This window comes from Pelodiscus sinensis, chromosome 28 (assembly GCF_049634645.1).
Source record: "Pelodiscus sinensis isolate JC-2024 chromosome 28, ASM4963464v1, whole genome shotgun sequence".
Lineage (NCBI taxonomy): Eukaryota > Metazoa > Chordata > Testudines > Trionychidae > Pelodiscus > Pelodiscus sinensis.
The window spans coordinates 10,217,598-10,238,646 of NC_134738.1; the positions used below are offsets into that span (position 1 = coordinate 10,217,598).

A 21,049-nucleotide genomic window follows, 5' to 3' on the forward strand; every position below is an offset into this window, starting at 1 on the left:
CGGTATTTTCTGGGGGAGAGGGGGTTTCCCCGGACAGGTGGCGAAAATCCTGGGTGCTTACCTGGTTTCTCAGGGGAGCTGTCTGGCCCAGAGCAGGAAGACAAGATGGCGCATCGGCTGCCAGCAGCCTGTTAGGGCCAAAAGTCCTCGAAAGCATTTCTTAAAGGGGCCATGCTAGGTTTTTTTAATTTTTTTTGCTTAATAACTCTCGTGGTCGTCTTTTTTTTTTTTTTTTTCCCCCTCAACAGTTTTGGTCTCCCTCTCCCCCCCCCCTTTTTTTCTCCCAGTGTTTGTTTTTTGTTTTTGTTTTTTTTGGGGGGGGGTGGCGGGAAGTGTACGGTTTTTGGTTAAACCACCTGACAACCCTAGTTTCAAGAAGGGCTTTCTCCTTTTCTGTTTCAATGGATCCCTTATTGAATTTCAGTCGAAATCAAAGTAAGCCCCCGTGAAGCAAAGCTAGCGTGCCTCTGCCTACGTTGGGGCTGTTTTAACGAAATCCACTTTTAAACCGGTTTTCAAGGAAATGGGTGCAGTCTTTCCACGTTGACAAGCTCCTCTTCTCTCTGCTGCAATTCTTCACCTGGTGAAATGGAGACAAGACTTTCCTTTTGCAAAGGAGCCTTGTAAGGGTAAATCTATTCATGTTTGTGAGATCCATGGAAAAAGCAGTGTTCCATTCCTCTGATCAGCTATGCTTGGTATCAGTGTCTAATTTTTCCTGAAATGCAGAAATCTGATTTTTTTTTTTAACCCATAAATCTTTTTCCCCACATACCCTCCTTTGCCGAGGTTCAAGATCTAGAACAGTATTGTTTATTTTAGCACCCCCCCCTTAAAACCTTTACACTGTCAGAGTGCTGTAAAGGGGCCCTGGGGTGAATAAAACCAGGCCTCCAGTGTCTGAAGCGTCATTATTTGTTTTTGTTTTGTTTTTTTAAACAAAGCTTAACAAAATGTCCTCCTCTCGTCATGAATTTGTCAGATTTAAAACCAGCCACAACAAAACCGTAAACTATCAACAGTGTTCCTCTGCTAGCGTTCAAAAAAAGCTTTTATCATGATTTGCCTGGCATGAATTCCCAATTTATTAAAACAAAGTCGTCAAGTGTTGGGAGCAGAAAGGGGGTATGCTGTTGTGAGCATAGGTCCGAGCATAGGTTCAAGCATGTGCTTTGGATGCGCATGGATGTGTATCCATACGCATATTTGTATGTTGAAGGGTTTATGTGCGGTTTCTATAATGCTGGGGGGGATATGATGTATGCATATTTGCATATGATAGTTCACAAACTCTGTGTGCACTGCCTAGTTTGGGGGGATACATATATTGTGTGAAAGCATTATGCATATAATGTATGCCTATATGGCATGGTATTCATGTGCATGACTGATTGGCCATACTGACTGTATGCAACCTACATGGCAAATACTCATTCTGTGTAATGCCTCTGCTTTAAGTAGCTGCCCTCCTTATTTATAGCAAATAGACTAAAATATCAGTATTTTCCTTCAGTAGCTACTAAATAGATGGGTAAGTTGCTTTTTAAGAGGCAGGTAATCCTGGGAAAGATTTAAGGTTGTCATGCAATTTCCTTGAGCAAAATTAATTACAGGAAGTTTTTTTTCCCTCTTGCTTCTGTGAAGATTAACTTTTTTTATTATTGTTTGGCAGGTACTTTTAATTGGCTGGAAAATATTCTTCCTGTGAAGTTCCAGTGCTCTGGTGCTTGAATGAGCACAGCATCCCATTGGCTGCTCCTACCACCTCCTGATTGGCTCCAGATCCTGGAGGGGGATAGATAAGGCCGGCTATAAAAACCCTGAGCTTTGCTCTTGGTCCCCCAGTGAGCAGGAGCTAGGGGTACAAGCAGAGCAAGGCTGCAGCAGTACTAAGTCCTTGGCAGATTCCTTTCTCTGTGAGTGTATCCAGATCCGCATCTTTGCTGAAGCCGAAGAAAGAGGAGACACTCACCAAAAAAAAAAAAAAAAAAAAACTTAGCGGAAACTTGTCAGAGAATGCTCCAAAAGTCAGTTATTCTCCTGCTGCTGGTGATCAGTGCTTCTGCATCCTATGAAGCCGAACAGAATGACTCTGTGAGCCCCAGGAAAACCAGGGTTGCAGCACAGAACTCAGGTAACACCCCTCAAAGAGGGCTTTGGCTCTCGGAGCCCGGATGTGTTTTAAACTGTTGCAAATGTCTTTGCTGCTAATGTTTGCTATAAACTGTCCCTTCATGGCTGTTAGCAATCAATTATGTAATCAAAAATCCTAGGAAACTGAGTCTGTGTAATATTGATGCCTGGAGAAAGGAAACCATCTCCTTTTAGTAGATGGCTTATAAACCAGCATGACATCTGCAAGAGAGAGAAAGAGAGGCAGAGATCTATATTTTCTCGTATCTGTAAAATGAGTTGCATGTACTTTCTCATTCTGGTTGAATGTCTTTTTCCCCTGTTGTGAATACACTTTAATATTACATTCCTTGCTTATTAGCAAATCCAATCTCCACAGATTGTATTCACTTAGCCATTGCTCTTTCTCCTAAATGTGTTCAAAAGAAGATGAAACTACATTTTTGTTCTAAGGCTACTTCAGAGAATATAATGAGCTAAAAAGGTGTCCCCCTGGAGTCTTCATTGCTTATGGAAATTGCTCAGAATGGTAACATGAAAATAGGGGAAGCACACTTACCTAACTGTCCTTTACAATAGATGGGGAATAACTAGCAAGTCATCGCTGAATGCCTCTACTTTGTGCACAGTAGGTGTCCAGAGCAGCTAAGCACATTTTTCTATTCTCTGGAGCAACTGGGAAATAAAAATTTGTCTTGAAATGTAAGGTAGAGATAGTAGGGAGGAATCCTCTAATTTGGAGCTCATTAAGAGCTGTTTTATTTTAGAGCTGCAGGGCTTTGCAGCACTAATATGAGGGTGTTTGCTCAATTTCCTTTTGTATTTGGTTGCTATAGAAACATAAGATCTTGTGCGCTCTCTCTCTCTCTCTCTCTCGCTCTCTCTCTTTTTCTCTCTAGTCCACTCTGCCTAAAACAATAAAAGCCTAATGCACATTAAACCTGCTTAAAAGCAAGGTTATAATCTGAACCTATCAAAATATAGAATTGTGAGGAGGGGGGGAGGGAAACCGTGAGGTGGCCAGAGTAAATTAGGATGGTCTCAAATATTCCTCTTCAGGTGTGTGTGTGATAGTGGTGCAGAGAGGCTGCATTTCTTTCCCCCCCGAAAGATAGCCATTGCAACAGTCCCCTCTTGAGATTTGGAGTTAATATTTGGTACAGTTTTTCCTCTACTATTTGGCATATATTCTCCTGCCTCAGGCATCTAGTATCTTGATTTGACACTCCAGATTCAGTAACAAGATCTGGAGGGGGGGAAAAAAGCAATGAATGTGGGACATAATTGGACAGACATTCAGCTTACCAGAAAAGGTTAATACCTGATAACCTTAGGGCTGTAATCTGGTAATACAGTTGTCTCATTGTTTCAATACACCCTATTCCATTTTTTAACACTGAGAAATTCTATTCTCGGCCATTTATATATTAGGTGCCTACATATGAATTATTTTAATTACACGTGTTGATCTTCCTTCATTTAATTCTCTGGATCAAATGTTCATTCTCTCTTCTTGAAATTCTTTATCAGAGCTCTGCTTATGAAGAGCTAGTTCCCATATTAATGTGTAGCAAGTAACCAGGTACTTATCTGTGCTGCAGTTGAACTGTATGGACTAAACCTCCTCTTAAAACTTTCTCCTTCTTACCATGGTAAAGTACCCTCCATACTAATGAAAGCTACTCTTGTGGCTATTTTAAAGGGAGAATTAAAATAAAGTTTATCAGGCCAGTGCCCCTGTCCCTTGATTCAATTTTTCTTGTTCAGCCATGACATACGATCTAAATATTGTCAATCCAGCATAACTGCCTTTCAGACTAATAACCAATTGGAGTGTTAGATCAGGGGCTTTCAAGCTGGAATGTCGGGCGCTGGGTCTCGTTGATGCAGGGGGATCAGGTGAGCAGTGGGGGCGGGGCTAAGGCAGCTCCCTGCCTGTACTGGCACTGCAGACTGCGCTGCACCCCAGATGTGGCAGGCAGCAGGCCCGGCTCCTGGCAGGGGAAGAGCGCATAGGGCTCCATGCACTGCCCTTGCCCTGAGCACCAGCTCCGCACTCCCATTGGCTGGAAACCTGCCACTGGCTGCTTCTGGGGCGCAGCAGGGTCTGCAGTGCTAGGAGAGGCTGGAAGCTGCCTTAGCCCCCCCGTTGTGCCACTGACCAGGAGCTGCTCAAGGTCAGCCCCTCCTGCCCCAGGCCTGACCCCCTCCAAAGCTGGAGCCCCTCCTACACTCCAAACTCTCCTTCTCAGCCCCACCCCAGAGCCCACAGTCCAGTCAAATTCGTCGCGGCATCAACAATTTTCTTCAACTGGGTCATGGAAAAGAAAAGTGTGAATCCCGCTGCTTTTGCACACTTAGCAGTATCCCCAAAACGCATACTCTCCACTAGCACTTCTCCTTCACCTGTGCCTCAGCTGACCTAACTTTTTTCTCTTTTTACATTAAGGTTATGTCTAGACTACACAGAAGATTCGAAAGAGGATATGCAAATTCCATGGGATATTGCATCTCTTCTTCCAATCTCGCTTTCGAAAGTGAAAGTAGTCGGGACATGGCTTTTTCAGCAATCCCCCCCCCCCTTTTTCAAAAAGCCGCTCTTCCTCAAAAAATGAAGTTTACGTGGCTTTTCGAAAAAGGGGGGAGTTGCCAAAAAAGCCGCGTTCCGACTACTTTCACTTCCGAAAGCTCCACTTTCAAAAGTGAGATCAGAAGAAGATATGCAAATTCCCGCGGGAATTTGCATATCCTCTTGCGAATCTTCCGTGTAGTCTGGACGAGCCCTTAGTGGGCTCTGTTTACCCTTTAAATAAAAAAGGCGTTAACTCAAAATGCGGGTTAAGTAATGCCTCACAGCAATAATAAGTGAAACAGACATGCAAAAGATGTATTCTGTTCCAAGTTCTGCTGCTGGCTTATTGTAGGTTTCAGTTAATAACTTGCTTGATTATCGACCCCGTGTTCGAACTCCCTCCCACCCCGAAAAGAGCCTTTGAACTGGGACTATCACTTAACTCTCTACAAGAGTCTTCTGCAACTTGATTCATCTTTGGTGACCTCCGAGGAAGCGGGCTGTGGGAGTAAAGTGTGTATGAGGTAAAGTGTCCTCTGCCTGTCTTCCAGCTGAAGTGGTTCGCTGTTTAAACAGTGCCCTGCAAGTGGGCTGCGGGGCATTTGCATGCCTGGAGAACTCGACGTGCGACACCGATGGAATGTACGACATCTGCAAGTCCTTCCTCTACAGCGCTGCTAAATTTGACACTCAGGTACGGTACAAGGACTATACCCTGATTTAGCAAAGGGCTTGCTTAATCCCTATGGCGCTTCAATGCTTGGCATTGAGTGCTTACTTTCTTGGGCGCTGATCCTACAGAGTGGGTTCAGGAGAGGCCACCTTTAGTTCTTCATGGGCCTTGCTCCTACATAGATCCTCTTGCAGGGAACCAGGACTTTGCTTTTTTGGCCACAAATCCATTCTTCAGAGAGAGTTTTCTACCGTACATTTTCCACATACTGTGTGCTGTGTGTGAGGACTTGGCAGAGGATGTCTTGTGGGGCGGGGAGCTAAATTTCCTCTTCAGGAGGAAATATAAACGTTCTTCGAACAAAGTAACTCTTCTGACTGTGTAACCTGGCACGGCCATGTGATTTGAATTGGAAGTCTTCAGCCCTGGGAATGCAAAACCAGATCAGCCTGACTCGCTGGAGCTGCAGGTTTGTTTTTCCTTCTCACACAGAATAGATAGAGAGAGGGCATAAATAAAGGATCGTAGTCTGCTAGGGACCTTACCGTCCTTCATAAAGTAGTCATAAACTAACCCCCTCTAGGGAAGTGATAGAAATGTAGCCGTGTTAGTCTGGGGTAGCTGAAGCAAAATGCAGGACAATGTAGCACTTTAAAGACTAACAAGATGGTTTATCATCTAATAAACCATCTTGTTAGTCTTTAAAGTGCTACATTGTCCTGCATTTTGCCCCTCTAGGGAGTCACTTGTTTTTAAGGCACTTTGAGATCGTCCAGCGAAACACACCACATCAGAACATGATCCTCAAAGCCCGCATATAGGTTGGAGCACTCGGCGTCTTACAGGTCTGGTCCCTGTATATGCAATGTCACTATCACACAGCTGTGATACTAGATTGTAGGCCTTGCTGATGCATAGACTGGGAAGGTCTTCAGAGCAAGAAATATTCTTGTTTGTTTCTACATTGCCCAATACAGTTGGGACCCTACTACTGATGGCAATTGGGGGACCACTGGGCATTATTGGAGGAGTGGTAGAAACATTGAAGGGCAGGGATAGGATCCAGAGGGACCTAGACAAATTGAAGGACTGGGCCAAAAGAAATCTGATGGGGTTTAACAAAGAGAAGTGCAGAGTACTGCATTTGGGATGGAAGAATCTCAAGCATTGTTATAGGCTGGGGACCAACTGGCTAAGCAGGAGTTCAGCAGAAAAAGACCTGGGGTTTACAGTGAATGCGAAGCAGATATGAGTCAACAGGCTGCCCTTGTAGCCAAGAAGGCTAATGGCATATTGGGGTGCATTAGGAGGAGCATTTCCAGCAGATCGAGAGAAGTGATTGTTCCCCTTTATTCAGCGCTGGTGAGGCCACATCTGGAATATTGTGTCCAATTCTGCCCCCCTCCCTGTTTACAGAAAGGAGGTGTATGCATTGGAGAGAGTCCAGCAGAGGGCAACAAAAATGATTAGGAGGCTGGAGTTACATGACTTATGAGGAGAGGCTGAAGGATTTGGGTTTATTTAGTCTACAGAAGAGAAGAGTGAGGAGGGGATATGATAGTAGCCTTCAACTACCTGAAGGGAGGTTCCAAAGAGGATGGAGAGAGGTTGTTCTCAGTGGTGGTAGATGGCAGAACAAGGAGCAATGGTCTCAAGTTGCAGTGCAGGGCGGTCTAGGTTGGATATTAGGAAAACGTATTTACTAGGAGGGTGGTGAAGCTCTGGGATGGGTTACCTAAGGAGGGGGTGGAATCTCCATCCCTAGAGGTTTTAAGTCCTACCTTGACAAAGCCCTGGCTGGGATGATTTAGTTGGGGTTGGTCCTGCTTGGGACAGAGGTTTAGACTCTATGACTCCTGAGGTCTCTTCCAACTCTGATTCTTTATTGATTAATTAGGAATACAAGCCAGTGGAACAACATGCCTTGACCGTAAATGGCTTTCTTTATTGCTCAGTAAACTTTTGACACACAACATTTAAATCACAGCAAGAATAAATTGTAGAAACTGGCAAAAGCAGGCTATGTTAACACGTACTTTTTATGAATGACATATGCTGTTGCACATTAAGATGATGCCGCTTCTAAATTTGCAGGGAAAAGCCTTTGTGAAAGAGAGCCTGAAATGCATTGCAAATGGAGTGACGTCCAAGGTTTTCCTGGCCATTCGGAGGTGCTCCACTTTCCAAAGAATGATCTCGGAGGTGCAGGAGGAATGTTACAGCAAACTGGACATGTGTAGCATTGCAAAGCGTAATCCTGAAGCAATCACGGAAGTTGTCCAGTTTCCAAATCACTTCTCAAACAGGTAGGTGGATGTTTCCTTATGTGAAACGTAAAGGACACACAATGAAGTACTTTTAAAGGGATGTGCCTAATCTGAGTATTTTTTTTAATGTTTACATATTCCAGTTCCAGATACTGCTCACTTTGAATAGTACATCCTGGCTTTTAAAATTATTGTTTTAAAATATTCTAAAATCAGATTTTTTTTCTGTTACCTGCTAATGTTTTCGAATTGCTGTACATTAGGGTAGAGAAATAGTGAACCTCACTGGACAAAGAACTCTGAGAAGCACAAAAACTAGAGTTCCCCCTAGTGTTTCCATCCATGTGTGGAATACACTTTACGCACACCAAGGCAAGTGTGGATGTGCACCCACCTGTAGAAACACAGGCTGCTGGCTGTGGTCCCTCTGCTGAACTGCTGGGCAGCATTTGAATCTTCCCTGGGTGGCCACCCAAGCGCTCACCTTACAGGGATCACTGAGGCACCTTGAAGACTAACCGATATATTTGGGCATAAGCTTCCTTGGGCAAAACTCCACTTTGCCCAGGAAAGCTTATGACCAAACAAATCTGTTAGTCTACAAAGTGCCCCAAGACTCCTTGTTGTTTTTGCAGAATAACATGACTCCCCCTCTAATACTTGAGAGGCACAAAGTAAACTCAGAGCTGAGAATTCTTTTGTTAACTTTTATATTTAGCAAACAAGTAGCTGAGTGTCCCTTTAATGCTTATGTTGAACATCTTAGTGAATATTTCAACTTAATTTCCTTCCAAGGCAACTTTCTACCTCTCTTCACTGAGAGAGTAAAGAGTCTCATTCTAGGGCCAGGTCTACACTAGACCCAGTAACTCAGCTTACGTTAAGCCGAGCTTGGTGGCATCCCTACAGTGGGAGGCTGACTGGAGCAAACGCTCGCATCAACTTCCCTTACTCCCGGCAAGAGCAGGAGTACTAGTTGCTAGCGGAGGTGCTCTCTGAGTTTGATTTAGTGAGTCTTAACTAGACTTGCTAAATAGAACTCTAGAAGATCGATCGCAGCAGCGACGGTCTTCTACGGAGTGAGGACATGGCCACCGTCTGTAATATGAATAACTGGGAATGCTATCAAAGGCTCTGCCATGACTATGTTGTTGTGACCCCATTGATTGTGGGATTCTGTGCATTCCCTATGGCCTTATCTGGGGTTGCTTCAATTCCCTACTCTAAGCCACTTGATAAAACAGATCATTGCTGTTGTCTCCAGGAATAGGCAAGTAGAGCTAGTATGGGTATGTCTGCCCATGCTACGGTCATGCCTCTGATTGCAGTGTATACACACTTTTCAGCTTTTGCAACGTTAAGATTCTTTTTGACTTGGAGGGGGAGGGTTTTGCCAGAACAGTTACACGAGTACAACCCCTTTTGTAGATACAGTTACCTTCTACCCCCCTATAAAAGTGGTCTTAACCCCCTTCCTTTATATGAATAAGCTGTACTTCCACAAACACTTGTATACTGCATCCACCTTTGGCTGTGGATGATATATCACTTAACTACACTGCTATGGGTATATGTAGACAAGCCCCTCATTTTATAATCTCTTGAGTATAAATGTTTAACTTGCACCAATGAAAGTTCAGGGGACTTGACCAGCATTCTCTATAAGATGTGTTCTTGTGTGGCCACTCCGGATAGATTCAAAAGCCGCCCCGCTGATTAGCAGAGCACCCACAGGTAGGTTGTTTATTTCAACTGGTGGTGCACATTCACACCTGCCGTGGCATGCATAAAAACTTTATTCCTCACATGGATGGAAAAGATTAGAAGGAACATTGGACTAGACTCTACATCTTTTCACCTTGTGTGGTCACTTACCCTGCGTGAGTGTGTGTGTGTAAACACATTAGCATTGTTCAGTGGTAGAACAGGTGTAAGACATGCCACAAGGTGCAAAGCAGTGGAGAATCAAGCCCTCTAACAGTGTTGCTGTTCTTTAAGACACATGTGTTGGGGTGAGATCTAGTAAAGGAAGCTACACCACACGCAGCCTTGGACTAGCGGTGAAGCAAAAGGATATTGTAACACGTTGAGTAACAAAAGAAGCAGGATTTCCCAGCTACTGGTTTACACTAAGTTCCCCTAAAACATCCTGCTTTCCCAGCCCACAGGCCAACGTAGACCCAAAATAAGAATGTGTCCGTTGGCACAGAATTCCAACAGGAAGTAGTTAAAGGGTCATGCAGTTTCCTGTGATTTAATCTCAAGTTAGTAGCTGTGAAGGAAAAAGTCCTTTCTGCCTCTGGATACTCTAGCTACTGAAATTAACATCCATTTAGTTAGTAATCTAATCTCTTTTGAAAATAACAGATTGTATTTCTATCCAGTACCTTGGAGAGCTAGATTGTGTCTACACAGGGCAAGTTTGGTGACAAATGTGTTGATGACATGCAAAAGTCGCCAAAAGCGAAAACCAGTCAAACCAGGCTTTTTGCCTCCCATTGTCAACATTTCATGGCCACATGGCTAGCTCCCATTTTGGCAGATAGAGCAAAGCATTGTGATTAAGTATCCCACAGGTCAGTGTGGTGGGAAGGCAGAGTTGATCCCTGTGCTTCTTGGGATTCCCTGGTAGCTCTGTGAGCTCTCTGTGCTGAGGAACATCAAAGTAGCAACTCTTCACCTCTCCAACCTTTTCACCTGCAGCAGCAGAACAGACGCACTCCAATTATTTGGGAGCAGGGGTTGTTCCCCAAACAGAGCAACTCGCTCAGCTGTCCAATACTTTCCAGTGCTTTGAAAGGGGAGGGGAGCATGCCTGCAGGGCAGCAGAGATCACAGAACACTGAGCACAGCCATCAGGGCAGGTATTGTGGGATACGGGTGGAAGCCGGTTCTCTCAGCAAAGCAAACAGTAGAATCCACACCGGCTCTTTGTCGACAATAAAGGGAAGGGAAAAGACAAAAGTTTCTCTCAGGGATGAAAGTTTTTTGTCGCCAAAGCTGGGTGTTCACCCCCATCCCTGATGTCACATTCCAGTGTAAATCCTCTCACTGTTTTGTCTCCAAAAGGTCGTTTTTTGGAAACAAAACATGCCAGTGTAGACAAGGGCCTAATAAAGAGTTCTGGGGTTTGAGAGAGGATGTAGGAAAGATCTTGGGGATCAAGGTACCTGGTAGGGAATAGGGATGTTAAATATCAACTAATTGACTAATCAAATAGTCGACTATTCGATTAGTCGATAGGACACCTCTGCCTTTGAAGTGTAGCAACAGCCCTAGACTACAATACAAAGGCAAAAACACCACGTAGAACCCGGGGCGCTCCGTGTGGCGCTGCCACTTTGAAACGCTGCGGGAAGCCTGACAGCGGGCTGCACACGACATTTCATAATGGCAGCATCGCATGGAGCGTGGTGTCTGGGCCCAGTCTCCAAGCAGCACTGCCGCTTTGAAGTACCCCCTCCTCTTCCAACTCCCCTTGTTGCCTCTTTCTGATAGAGGCAGCAAGGAGGGGGGAGAGAGAAGTGACTAGTCGACTATCCAATAAGCATTTGCTAATCGGATAGTAGACTAGTTGACTAGACCTTCATATCCTAGTAGGGAGGAGAATCTGAAAGTGCAGTTGATGATCAACACAAGATCACCATCATCCCCAATAGATAACTCTTCTGCAAAGGACACTAAGTGAGCAAAACTTGACACTGTGAAAAAGAGATATTTCACAAGATAGTTCCCAAATCCCTAACTTCTTTGGTTCATTGATGCATCTGGCAGCAGCATAGAATAAAATGGACAAAATTCAGTCAGGCTTTATATTAAGGTGACGTGGATAAACTTTATGAAAGATCAAGGATTAATAGATGTGTTCATAAGTGAGTTGAGTTGTTTGAGTTGAAAATGTCTCTAAATTTTCTAGGGCACTATAACACCTTCAGACATGTATGTAAAACCGCTGTAACTAGAGATGTGCATCAAATGGATTTTTGATTCTGTGAAAATTCATCCCTCTTTCCCTCCAAAAAAATTACGTTTGGTTAACCTGAAAGATTTTTTTTTTCAAAATCTTTGGCAAATTAAAATGTAAAAAAAAAACCCAAACATGTTATGGTCCAGTCAGATTAATGGGGATTTAGGGTTGTTTTACGAAACTAAAGAAACCTTTAAAAATATTTTTGCATCCAAAAATTAAACCATTTGGTGACATCAACATGAATTCAAAATCATTTGAACTTGCTACATCTGCGTCTTTCTTCGGAAGGACGGGAAGGGGAATTCAGCTCTAGCTATAAACACAGTTCTTTGCTTATGACCTCTAACACTTTGTAAATGTAAACTTAATAGAAAGTGTCACCCAGAACTCTATTATGGGATCTCCTCAGTTAATATTAGCACCTTACTCCTAACACCCAGGCCTTCCACTTTACTCTACGACCATAGCAGAAACATGGATGTGCCCTGAAGCCTGAGGTAACATCTGAGAGAAGCGCATTGTCTTTTTCCTCTTCTCCACTATATGTCCTTGTATCTTGCCAATATGCTCCCAAGGTCCTCTAGGGCAGTAGCCCACATGACTTCTGACACTTCTACGCCTCCCTCCAATTTGTTCTCCCGGAGATCAATAGGATTGCTTCCCTCCTCGTTCAGGTAGCTCTTTCTGCTTGAGTGATCCATACAGAAAGCTGTGTTGATTCTTCCTGAGTCCCATGGAGGGGAAGTCTTTTCAGCACCGTTCTTTCTCTGCTTGACTTAAACAGAGATGGGGAAACAGATCAGCACAATTTCCTGGCTCTCTCATAAACAGGAGAGCAAAGAAAGCATACTCAGGACCTTGTGCTAAAATGAAGTGCCACAGTAGAGGGTACAAACCTCAGCCGCAGGCCGGCAAAAGGCCCTGATTAAATCAGTCAACTTGCTGAAGATAAGAGTGGCAGAATTCACCCCGCTATGAATTAGGGATGTAGTAATAGTGTAGTCAATTAACTGATAAGCTTTTGCTTATCCTTCCCCCACCAGTAAATTTGTTAGCAGGCTGGCCAGCAGCCTAGCTCAGTCCTGGCTTTTGCTGGGTCCGGGACCTACCCCTGCTGTGGCTCTGCATTTGAAGTATATTGGGAACCAGGTGCGCAGGCAATTCAGCTCAGTTCTGACTCTCACTGGGTCAGGGAGCTCAGACCCCACCCTGCGCTGCTGCCTCTGTATCAGAGGCAGCAGCACAGAGTGACAGGCAGCCAGTCTGCCAGATCTCTTTACAGCATGGGCATCAGACCAGTGGTCCATCTACTCCAGTATCCTGTCCAACAGCGCTCAGTGCCACATTTTTTTTCAGAGCAAGCTGCCAAAAAAAACCAACCCTCAAAGCCTAAGGCAAACAGTGAAGGAATAACCTTTGCACCGAGGAATTTATATGCTGGAGCACACATGAGTCTATATCTTCCAAAACGTATTTCAACTCTGTCTTTTATCATGTGGCTGGGCATGTGCTCAAGTCTATTTTTAGCTTATGGTCTTGATGTAAACTGCCTTATTTCATCCCCACAATTTTGATGGTTCATTACTGATGAATAATTCCTTGATAACCATGTGACTTTTTGATATCTTTGCTCCTCGTCCAACACCTGCTTGCCAGAAAAAAGTATCATGTGCTAATCTGGGCAGTAATTAGAACACAATTTTGTGTATTTACCAGAAACGTAACTAGTTCTAGCTGAGTGCCTGTTAACTAAACGTAGAATTTTGTCCCATTAATGTATGTATGGGTTGAACCTCTCTGGTCTGGCAACGTCCATAGTCCGGAAGGGCCACGGATGTTGCTGGACCAGAGAGCCCCAGCAGCTGAGAGTGGGGGCCAGCTGGTAGCCCAGCCGGGACCAGGAACAGAGCCAGGGGCCCAGTGATCTGGAAGCTAAGAGCTAGGAGGCTGCAACCCCCAAGAGAGATCCCAAAGGCTGGCAGCGACCTCCACTAGTCCAGCAAACTCCCTCGTTCAGGACTCATCAGGCTTTGATGGTGCTGGATCAGGGCAATCCAACATGTACTGTAACTCTATGAATCCAGGATGGAGAGGTCTATATGGTGTTACGTCTCTGGGATAAGAGCACAATCGACATAAGTTGATGCTATTATAACTTGCTCTGTTGTTCTCTGTAACAGTGCCCACAGCAGGGCTGTGTGTTTCCACTGGTGATGCACATAAATGCATTCCGCACATGGATGGAAAAGACTAGAGGGAACATTGTTTATGAGCCTTGACAATTCCAGTTCTCTCTCAGCATCTGAACTTCTCTGGAGTAGTCTCTTTCAGACTCACTTTGTTCTTACGACCTCCTAAGTGGAAGAGCACAAATACAATGGGCAGTCACTGTATTGTTCCTTCCACCAGGTATTACAACAAGCTTGTGAGAAGCTTATTGGAATGTGACGAAGAGACCGTCAGCACCATCAAAGACAGCCTGATGGAGAAGATAGGACCCAACATGGCTAGCCTCTTCCATCTGCTGCAAACAGATCACTGCGCTCAAACGCATCCCAGAGCAGACTTCAACAGGCGGCGTATTGTTGAGCCTCAAAAGCTAAAAATCTATTTCAGGAACCTCCGAGGTGAGGGGTCTGTTCCATCCCATGTGAAGCGTACCTCTTCAGAAAGCTCATAATTCCTGTGGGGAGAGAGAATGGGTGTGTAGGGGAACCTAAGCACTACCAAAGTAGAAGCCTCTTTTTCTAGAAAGAGTTAATACACCCATCCAAGTGTACTGTAGGCTGAGTTTAACACCAATTAGAAACTGGTTTTTAGATTTAGTCGTTCATATTTTCTATCCCTGTCAAACCAATTTGCATGGAACTAGGCTTCTGTGTTCAATGTCCCAGCTTTCTGCCTTTGAAATGTCACCTTCATCTCTCTCCTCTTCCCCGCCAAAAAAAAAAAAGAAAGAAAATCAGAAAGAAATCTAGGCTTTTACACTTCCATCCTTCAGCAGACACCAAATTATCCATGAACTGTAGCTCAAACACCCATGCAGTTTGAAACCAACTCAAATAGCTTAACCTTATTAATAGTATGAGGCTGGTAGTGATGATCGCTTTTAATGGATCTATCCTAAAGATATCAGTGGAATTTGTGTTATGAATCTGTGCTGGCCATGGACGAATATGAATGTCATGTTTGGATTCTTGGTCTCCGTGTCATACAGTCTTAATCGTCTGTCATAAAACTCCCTTAACCAGTTAATCTACTACAGTCAGGTCCAGCTCCCACTAAACATGGAGTACTCTGTTTAGAACTGCCCTGCCTCTCAGCACAAAAATGGCTAGCAACTCAAGCCAAGAGCAATTTGCACTGTATAAATGGCAGCACAAGCTAAAAGACCATGCGGTGAAAGCAGATTAAGTTGATCAGTCTGTGCATTGGTTTAAAAACCCCAGCATCTTCGTGTACTGTATCTAACTGTTAAAAGCTTTAAAAGAACCTTTAACAAAACTGTCTTAAAACTAGAGTATTAAAGGTCTAGCTCTAACTGTGGTATAGTTTAAAAATCCATCATGTACTGTACATAAATTCCAGAAGAGTCTGCTTAAAAGAAGCGGAATATAATAATTTTATTGCATATAAATTTAGTTTTTTACCTTAGCGTTATTTTTTTCCCCCGTGGAAACTGTATCTATCATGTTCATTCCTCACAGTGACCTTTCTAATATAAGAGAGATTGTTTCAACATATATTAGTTCTTTTGCCTGGCCCAGTTCTGGTGAGTAAGCTATTCATGCTCACAGATAGGTTGGATTGTGACTGCCCAAAGCTACCTTTGGGGGGTTACTATGGTACTTAACTGAAAGCCAAGGCAGGAGTACTGCTAAAAAGCTAATCTGGGAATTGTCAAATGGCTGACAGAACTCTATTCAATAACTTGGCTGCAGCCTCCAGAAGGCTTATTTGAGGCATGGCATGGAAAACATAGCCACGTTTGGTGTGCCTTAAGGTAGCTGAGCAATCCAAAAACAAAACTCCATTTCAAAACACACGTCACTGTGCCTGTTTCAAGCTACTTGAAACACCTGGCCGGCAAGCCTTCTGTGTGCTTCTATAAAAGATCTGAACCGGGGCTTACAAGATGATTTTTTTTTCTTTTTTGCAGTCCTAGTTGAAGGCCTCCACCAAATAAGACAAGCTTTTCTGAACTAGTCTGTCTTGGGTTCTGTAAGCCAAAAAAAGCAACCTTGTGGCATGCGAGCAGCAAGATTGCTTCCACACGCACATTCCAAAAATCTCCCCACTCTTCTGCTGCGTGGCTGACTCCCGTTCAGCTAGTTAAGAAGCAAATTGAGTTCTGTAAAAGACTAAGAGAGGGGCAACTCTTTTTTGCAAAATACAAAGCAATATGACTTTTTTTTTTTTTGTTTGCCACAAAGCCTTTAAACAATGACTTGCTGCTAATGTATTAAAACCAGATGCAGGGGCAGCATTTCCAGTATTGCTGTCTTCATTAAATGTCACCCAAAAATGCTGCCGTAAAATTGTAAGCAGCAAAAAATGTTGCTGACGACAATTTTTTTTTTTTTAAATACTCTGAATTATGCAGTCCCGTTCAAGCTAGATGCAACACTGTAGTTCATTCTTAATACTATCAGGTATAACTGGATTCCAATTTAAGGAGGATGTAATCCTGCAAGGTGCTGCACATGGGAATTACGGGTGCTCAGGCAGCAAGGGCTTGATTTTATGAGCTGCAGGTGCTGTTGTGAGAGGTACTTTTTGAGAGGCACCATTAGAAAAGGAAGTCTACTGGAGTTTGTGTATCAAGAGCACTGCATGTTATATAGGGGTTTGTCTACACTGGGGATTTGCTCCAATTAAAGCTACGAGCAGAGCTGCTCTGGTGCTGTGTTCCCTTTACGTACACCATGCAAAGCAGCTCTTTCAACCAGTGGAGCTAAGGCAGGAGAACACATTCCCTAGAACTTTTTTTTGTTGGAAAACTGCTTTTTTTTTTTTCTTCAGCTCTTCGTAGGTTTCCATGAGTTTAAGGCTCTTGAAGTGCCCAACATTGTGAATGTCAAATGGAAACTTTTTTTGCTTGTCCAAAAACAAACTAACAAAAATTCAGTGAGATTCCCTAGCAGTGCAAAACACTTCCGATTAAATTATTTGCTAATTTTATCACCAGGGTGGGCAGGCAGTATCCCTTTCCTAAGCAGCCCTAATATTGTGGTTTCAAGCAGGGATAAATTTCATCTGGCAGCTTTACATGGTTGGCTGCTCCCTGCCCACCCAAGCAACTTCTCAATGTAGACAAAGCCTATTTCACAAAAAAAAATATTTGATCTGCTTAGTTTATGCTGAATATCTCACTTTCTTCTCCCCCTCCCCCTTTCCTCCCGTCCCTCTCCCTTTATCTAAAGTAATACTACCGTGGTATTACAGTCACATAATCTGTACAGGGGGAAATGATTCTCAGTGTAAATCTGGCTATTTCACACCCATTTAATCTCTAATGGTTTTTTTTGTTTGTCTTGTGCTCACTGCAAAGTGATTTTCTTGGGGTTTGAGGGGTTTATCTAGAAGCATTTGCATGATTCTCATTGTGATTTGTTTGCACTTTAGACATGTTTGTGCCATTATAAATTTGCATTATGTATTTATAATTTAATGATACTTAGGGGGGGTTGGTTTTTTGGCTGATTACTGGAATAAACAGTGAGCATATCTGGTATATGTCATTATTTATTGTTTAAATTACATTTTTAAAGCGCCATGTGTTCATATAAAGGTTATTTGAAACATATCATGGTAATGAGAGATGCAAGTTATTTTCTTTGCTTATTTTTATAATTAAAGATGCATAACTTAATATGAGGCCTATGGTGGATTCCTTCTGAGACAAAATAAAATGTTTAAATTTAGTCTTTTCTAGTGTCTGATTTTTTTTTTCACTGAACCTCTGAGCTGATTGTGTTGGGGAAAGAACGCTTTCTAAGGTACTGCTGACTTGTGAAACACCTAGGCTGGCTTGCACGCCCTTTTAACCCTAAACCAAATTGAGGGTGGCAAAAAAAAGAAGCCAACCAGGCTTTGTTTTCAGTAGGTTTGCAGCATTATAGGTATCCTGGTTCTGTGCCCAAAGGAGTCAAAAGCAGGGCAGCCAAAAGGTGGGGGGGAAGGGGTAAGAGACTGGCTCTGCAAGACCTGGAATGGAAGGCATAGCCCTGGGTCCTGGCCCCCAGAGCTGTCTGGAGCACGTGTGGGGCATCAGCTGCAATTTAAAATGCTGCGGCCACTGCCACTTGGTGCTGTAAGTGTTACCACAGCACAACTATGCCCCTGTAGTGGAAACACAGATCTACTACAGTACCGGAAGGGCTTTTTCCATCAATGTGATAAATCCACCCCTTCAAGAGGCAACAGCTAGAGCAATGGAAGAATTAACTAAATTTGTCAGGAATGCTTTCCCACCATCCCCCTCTTCCTCTCCTCCCTCCCCCCACCCCCCACACACAAAAACTCCTGAGCCACATAATTAGATTCACCTAAGTTTTAGGTGTAGGCTTTAGTGCTTGTTAGAGTACGTCTACACAACGTTATTTTGAAGTAACTTGGTCTGCATCTACACAGCAGGCAGTTATTTTGACATACTGTCAAGCTTCCAGCCACCCTACTCCGACTCCTGTCACCTTCTTTGTACAAGGAGTAAGGGAAGTCGGAGGAAGGGCTGTGTAGATGCTCCCAATTTCGAAATAAGCTACGCAATTGATGTCGCTCAACTGGCGTAGCTTATTTCGAGTAAAGCCCTGCTGTGTAAACACACCTTTAGTTCCTTTGAGCCCAAGTTGTATCTAGATTCTCAGAGTTCTCCCCACACTGGTATCTAGGCCAGAACAGACATTGATGGGTTTTCGCTTCACAACACCTCATTTTTACAGATTGGGCACTGAGGGGTGATGTGCTGCTGTTATTCCCCACTCCCATTGGTATGTGAGTTACCTAGATGAAAGCTAGCTGAAGTACTTGAGCAACTCACTTTATGGATGGGCTACACGTTGAACCCAGGTTTCCTGGTTGTAAGCCAGGGCCATACTAACCGACTTCTACAACCCATTTTAGAGGAAAGATGGTCTAATGCAGTGTTTCTCAACTTTTTTTTTTATACATTACCCTTTTAAAAAAAGAAAAGTACCTCTCCAGTATCTGCAGTTTTCAAACACACAACATTATTTCTTCCATTGCAACACATTTGTTTAAACAACTTAATCATAGCCAGGTAGGCGATGCAATTTTGGGTGTAAAAAGTACAAAAGTAATAAAACGCTGTCAAACTTAAAACAAAAACTCAGGTTTCTCCAAATTTCAGTCGCATCCATTATAGCTTCAATGGATGTACCCCCCCAGACTTGTACCCCCCAGACTTCTCTTGAGTACCCTAAGGGTACTCGTACCACTGTTTGAGAAACACTGGTCTAGGAGGCAAGTGTTTAATACCACCAGCAGAGAGTACTCCACGGAAGATAAATACCTACTGTACTGCTCATCAGTGACTCTTACCCCAAAGGAGAAGCCTCCACACTAGATTCTGAACATCACGGCTGGGTCTACATTGGCACCCCTTTCCGGAAAAGGGATACTAATGAGACTCTTCAGAATTGCAAATCCGTGGGGGATTTAAATGTCCCCCGCGGCATTTGCATGAACATGGCTGCTGCTTTTTTCCGGCTCAGGGTTTTGCCGGAGAAAAGCACCAGTCTAGACGCGATCTTGTGGAAAATAAACCCTTTTCCGGAAGATCCCTTATTTCTACTTTCAAGTAGGAATAAGGGATCTTCCGGAAAAGGGTTTATTTTCTGGAAAATCGCATCTAGACTGGCGCTTTTCTCTGGCATAACCCCGAGCCGGAAAAAAGCAGCAGCCATGTAAATGCAAATATTTAAATCCCCCGTGGATTTGCAATTCCGAAGTGTCTCATTAGCATCCCTTTTCCGGAAAGGGGCCAATGTAGACGTAGCCCACATGTTCAAATCCCACTGTTCACAGGAGACTCTTGGGGATTTAATAAAAAGAGATTGACACAGCAGAATCCAGTCAAATGAATGTGAAAGCCCATTTTCGAGACTATAGAATAGCTTTGCAGGGAGAAGACTGTTTTAATTTACAGCCTTCCTTCATTTTTTCTCATGTAGCTTCAAGCATAGAGCCTGTTTACCTACTTCCCAGCACAGGATGTGTGTTTAACTTTCAATGACGGATCTCAAAAATAAAAAAGGAGAAGGGATTAAACGAGACCTCATTCACTGTCTCCATTGTGAAAGAGAGATTATTGTAGGGAGTGATTACTTGCTTATTTTTAAGCACCATCATTTTTTAACCAAGTCATGACTCAACGATGGAGAAAGAGGAAAATGATTTCATGATTTCACAACCCAATGCAAAAGTTATCCATTTTTTAAAGCAGGTTTTTGATAAATTTGCATTGAGTTTGATAAAACTTCCATGAAAAGATTCAGGGCTAGCAATTTCTGGCAAAAAGTTTTCATTCAACATAATAGTGTTATGAAAGCTGGCTGAAAAGCTTCCCCTCCTCAGTTCTTTTTCATACTAATTGATACAACTGATTGTCAGCTTGTTGGATTCAAATGTTGTGGCCTTGTCTAGACTAGGTAAACAGATTGGCTGTGTCTAGACTGGCAAGTTTTTCCGCAAAATCATCTGCTTTTGCGGAAAAACTTACCAGCTGTCTACACTGGCCGCTTGAATTTCCGGAAAAGCACTGACGATCTCATGTAAGATCGTCAGTGCTTTTCCGGAAATACTATGCTGCTCCCATTCGGGCAAAAGTCTTTTTCCAAAAGACTTTTGCGCAAAAGGGCCAGTGTAGACAGCACAGTAGTGTTTTCCGCAAAAAAGCCCCAATCGCGAAAATGGTGATTGGGGCTTTTTTGCGGAAAACCGCGTCTAGATTGGCCATGGACGCTTTTCCGCAAAAAGTGCTTTTGCGGAAAAGCATCCTCCCAATCGAGACGTGCTTTTCCGAAAATGCTTTTAACGGAAAAGTTTTCCGTTAAAAGCATTTTCGGAAAATCATGCCAGTGTAGATGTAGCCATTATGTTTGAAAGCTCCTTAAAGTGTGTCCACAAAGCTGCAAAGTGGTATGGACAATAGCCTAACTCCTTTTAGAAACTTCATGGAGTAGCTGAGTTAGTCTGTTACGGAAAAAAACAACAAGGATGCGTCTAGACTGGCATGATTTTCCGCAAATGCTTTTAATGGAAAAGTTTTTCCATTAAAAGCATTTGTGGAAAAGAGCGTCTAGATTGGCACTTTTTGCGGAAAAGCGTCCGTGCCAAGCTAGACGTGGTTTTGCACAAGAAAGCCCCGATCGCCATTTTCGCCATCGGGGCTTTTTTGCGCAAAACAGTTCTCA

The 21,049-nt window shown here is 43.4% G+C and overlaps 1 protein-coding gene across 1 annotated transcript in view; it reads left to right on the plus strand.

Moving 5' to 3' along the window:
* Positions 1-17,539, plus strand: part of STC1 (stanniocalcin 1) — a 59,704-nt gene extending 42,165 nt beyond the window's left edge. The window contains exons 2-5 of the mRNA XM_006135520.4: positions 1,673-2,134; positions 5,257-5,399; positions 7,473-7,684; positions 14,025-17,539. Coding sequence (XP_006135582.1) covers positions 2,017-2,134; positions 5,257-5,399; positions 7,473-7,684; positions 14,025-14,295 — 744 coding nt within the window. The 5' untranslated portion in view covers positions 1,673-2,016 and the 3' untranslated portion in view covers positions 14,296-17,539. The remainder of the gene's footprint in view (positions 1-1,672; positions 2,135-5,256; positions 5,400-7,472; positions 7,685-14,024) is intronic.
* Positions 17,540-21,049: the final 3,510 nt, after the last annotated feature.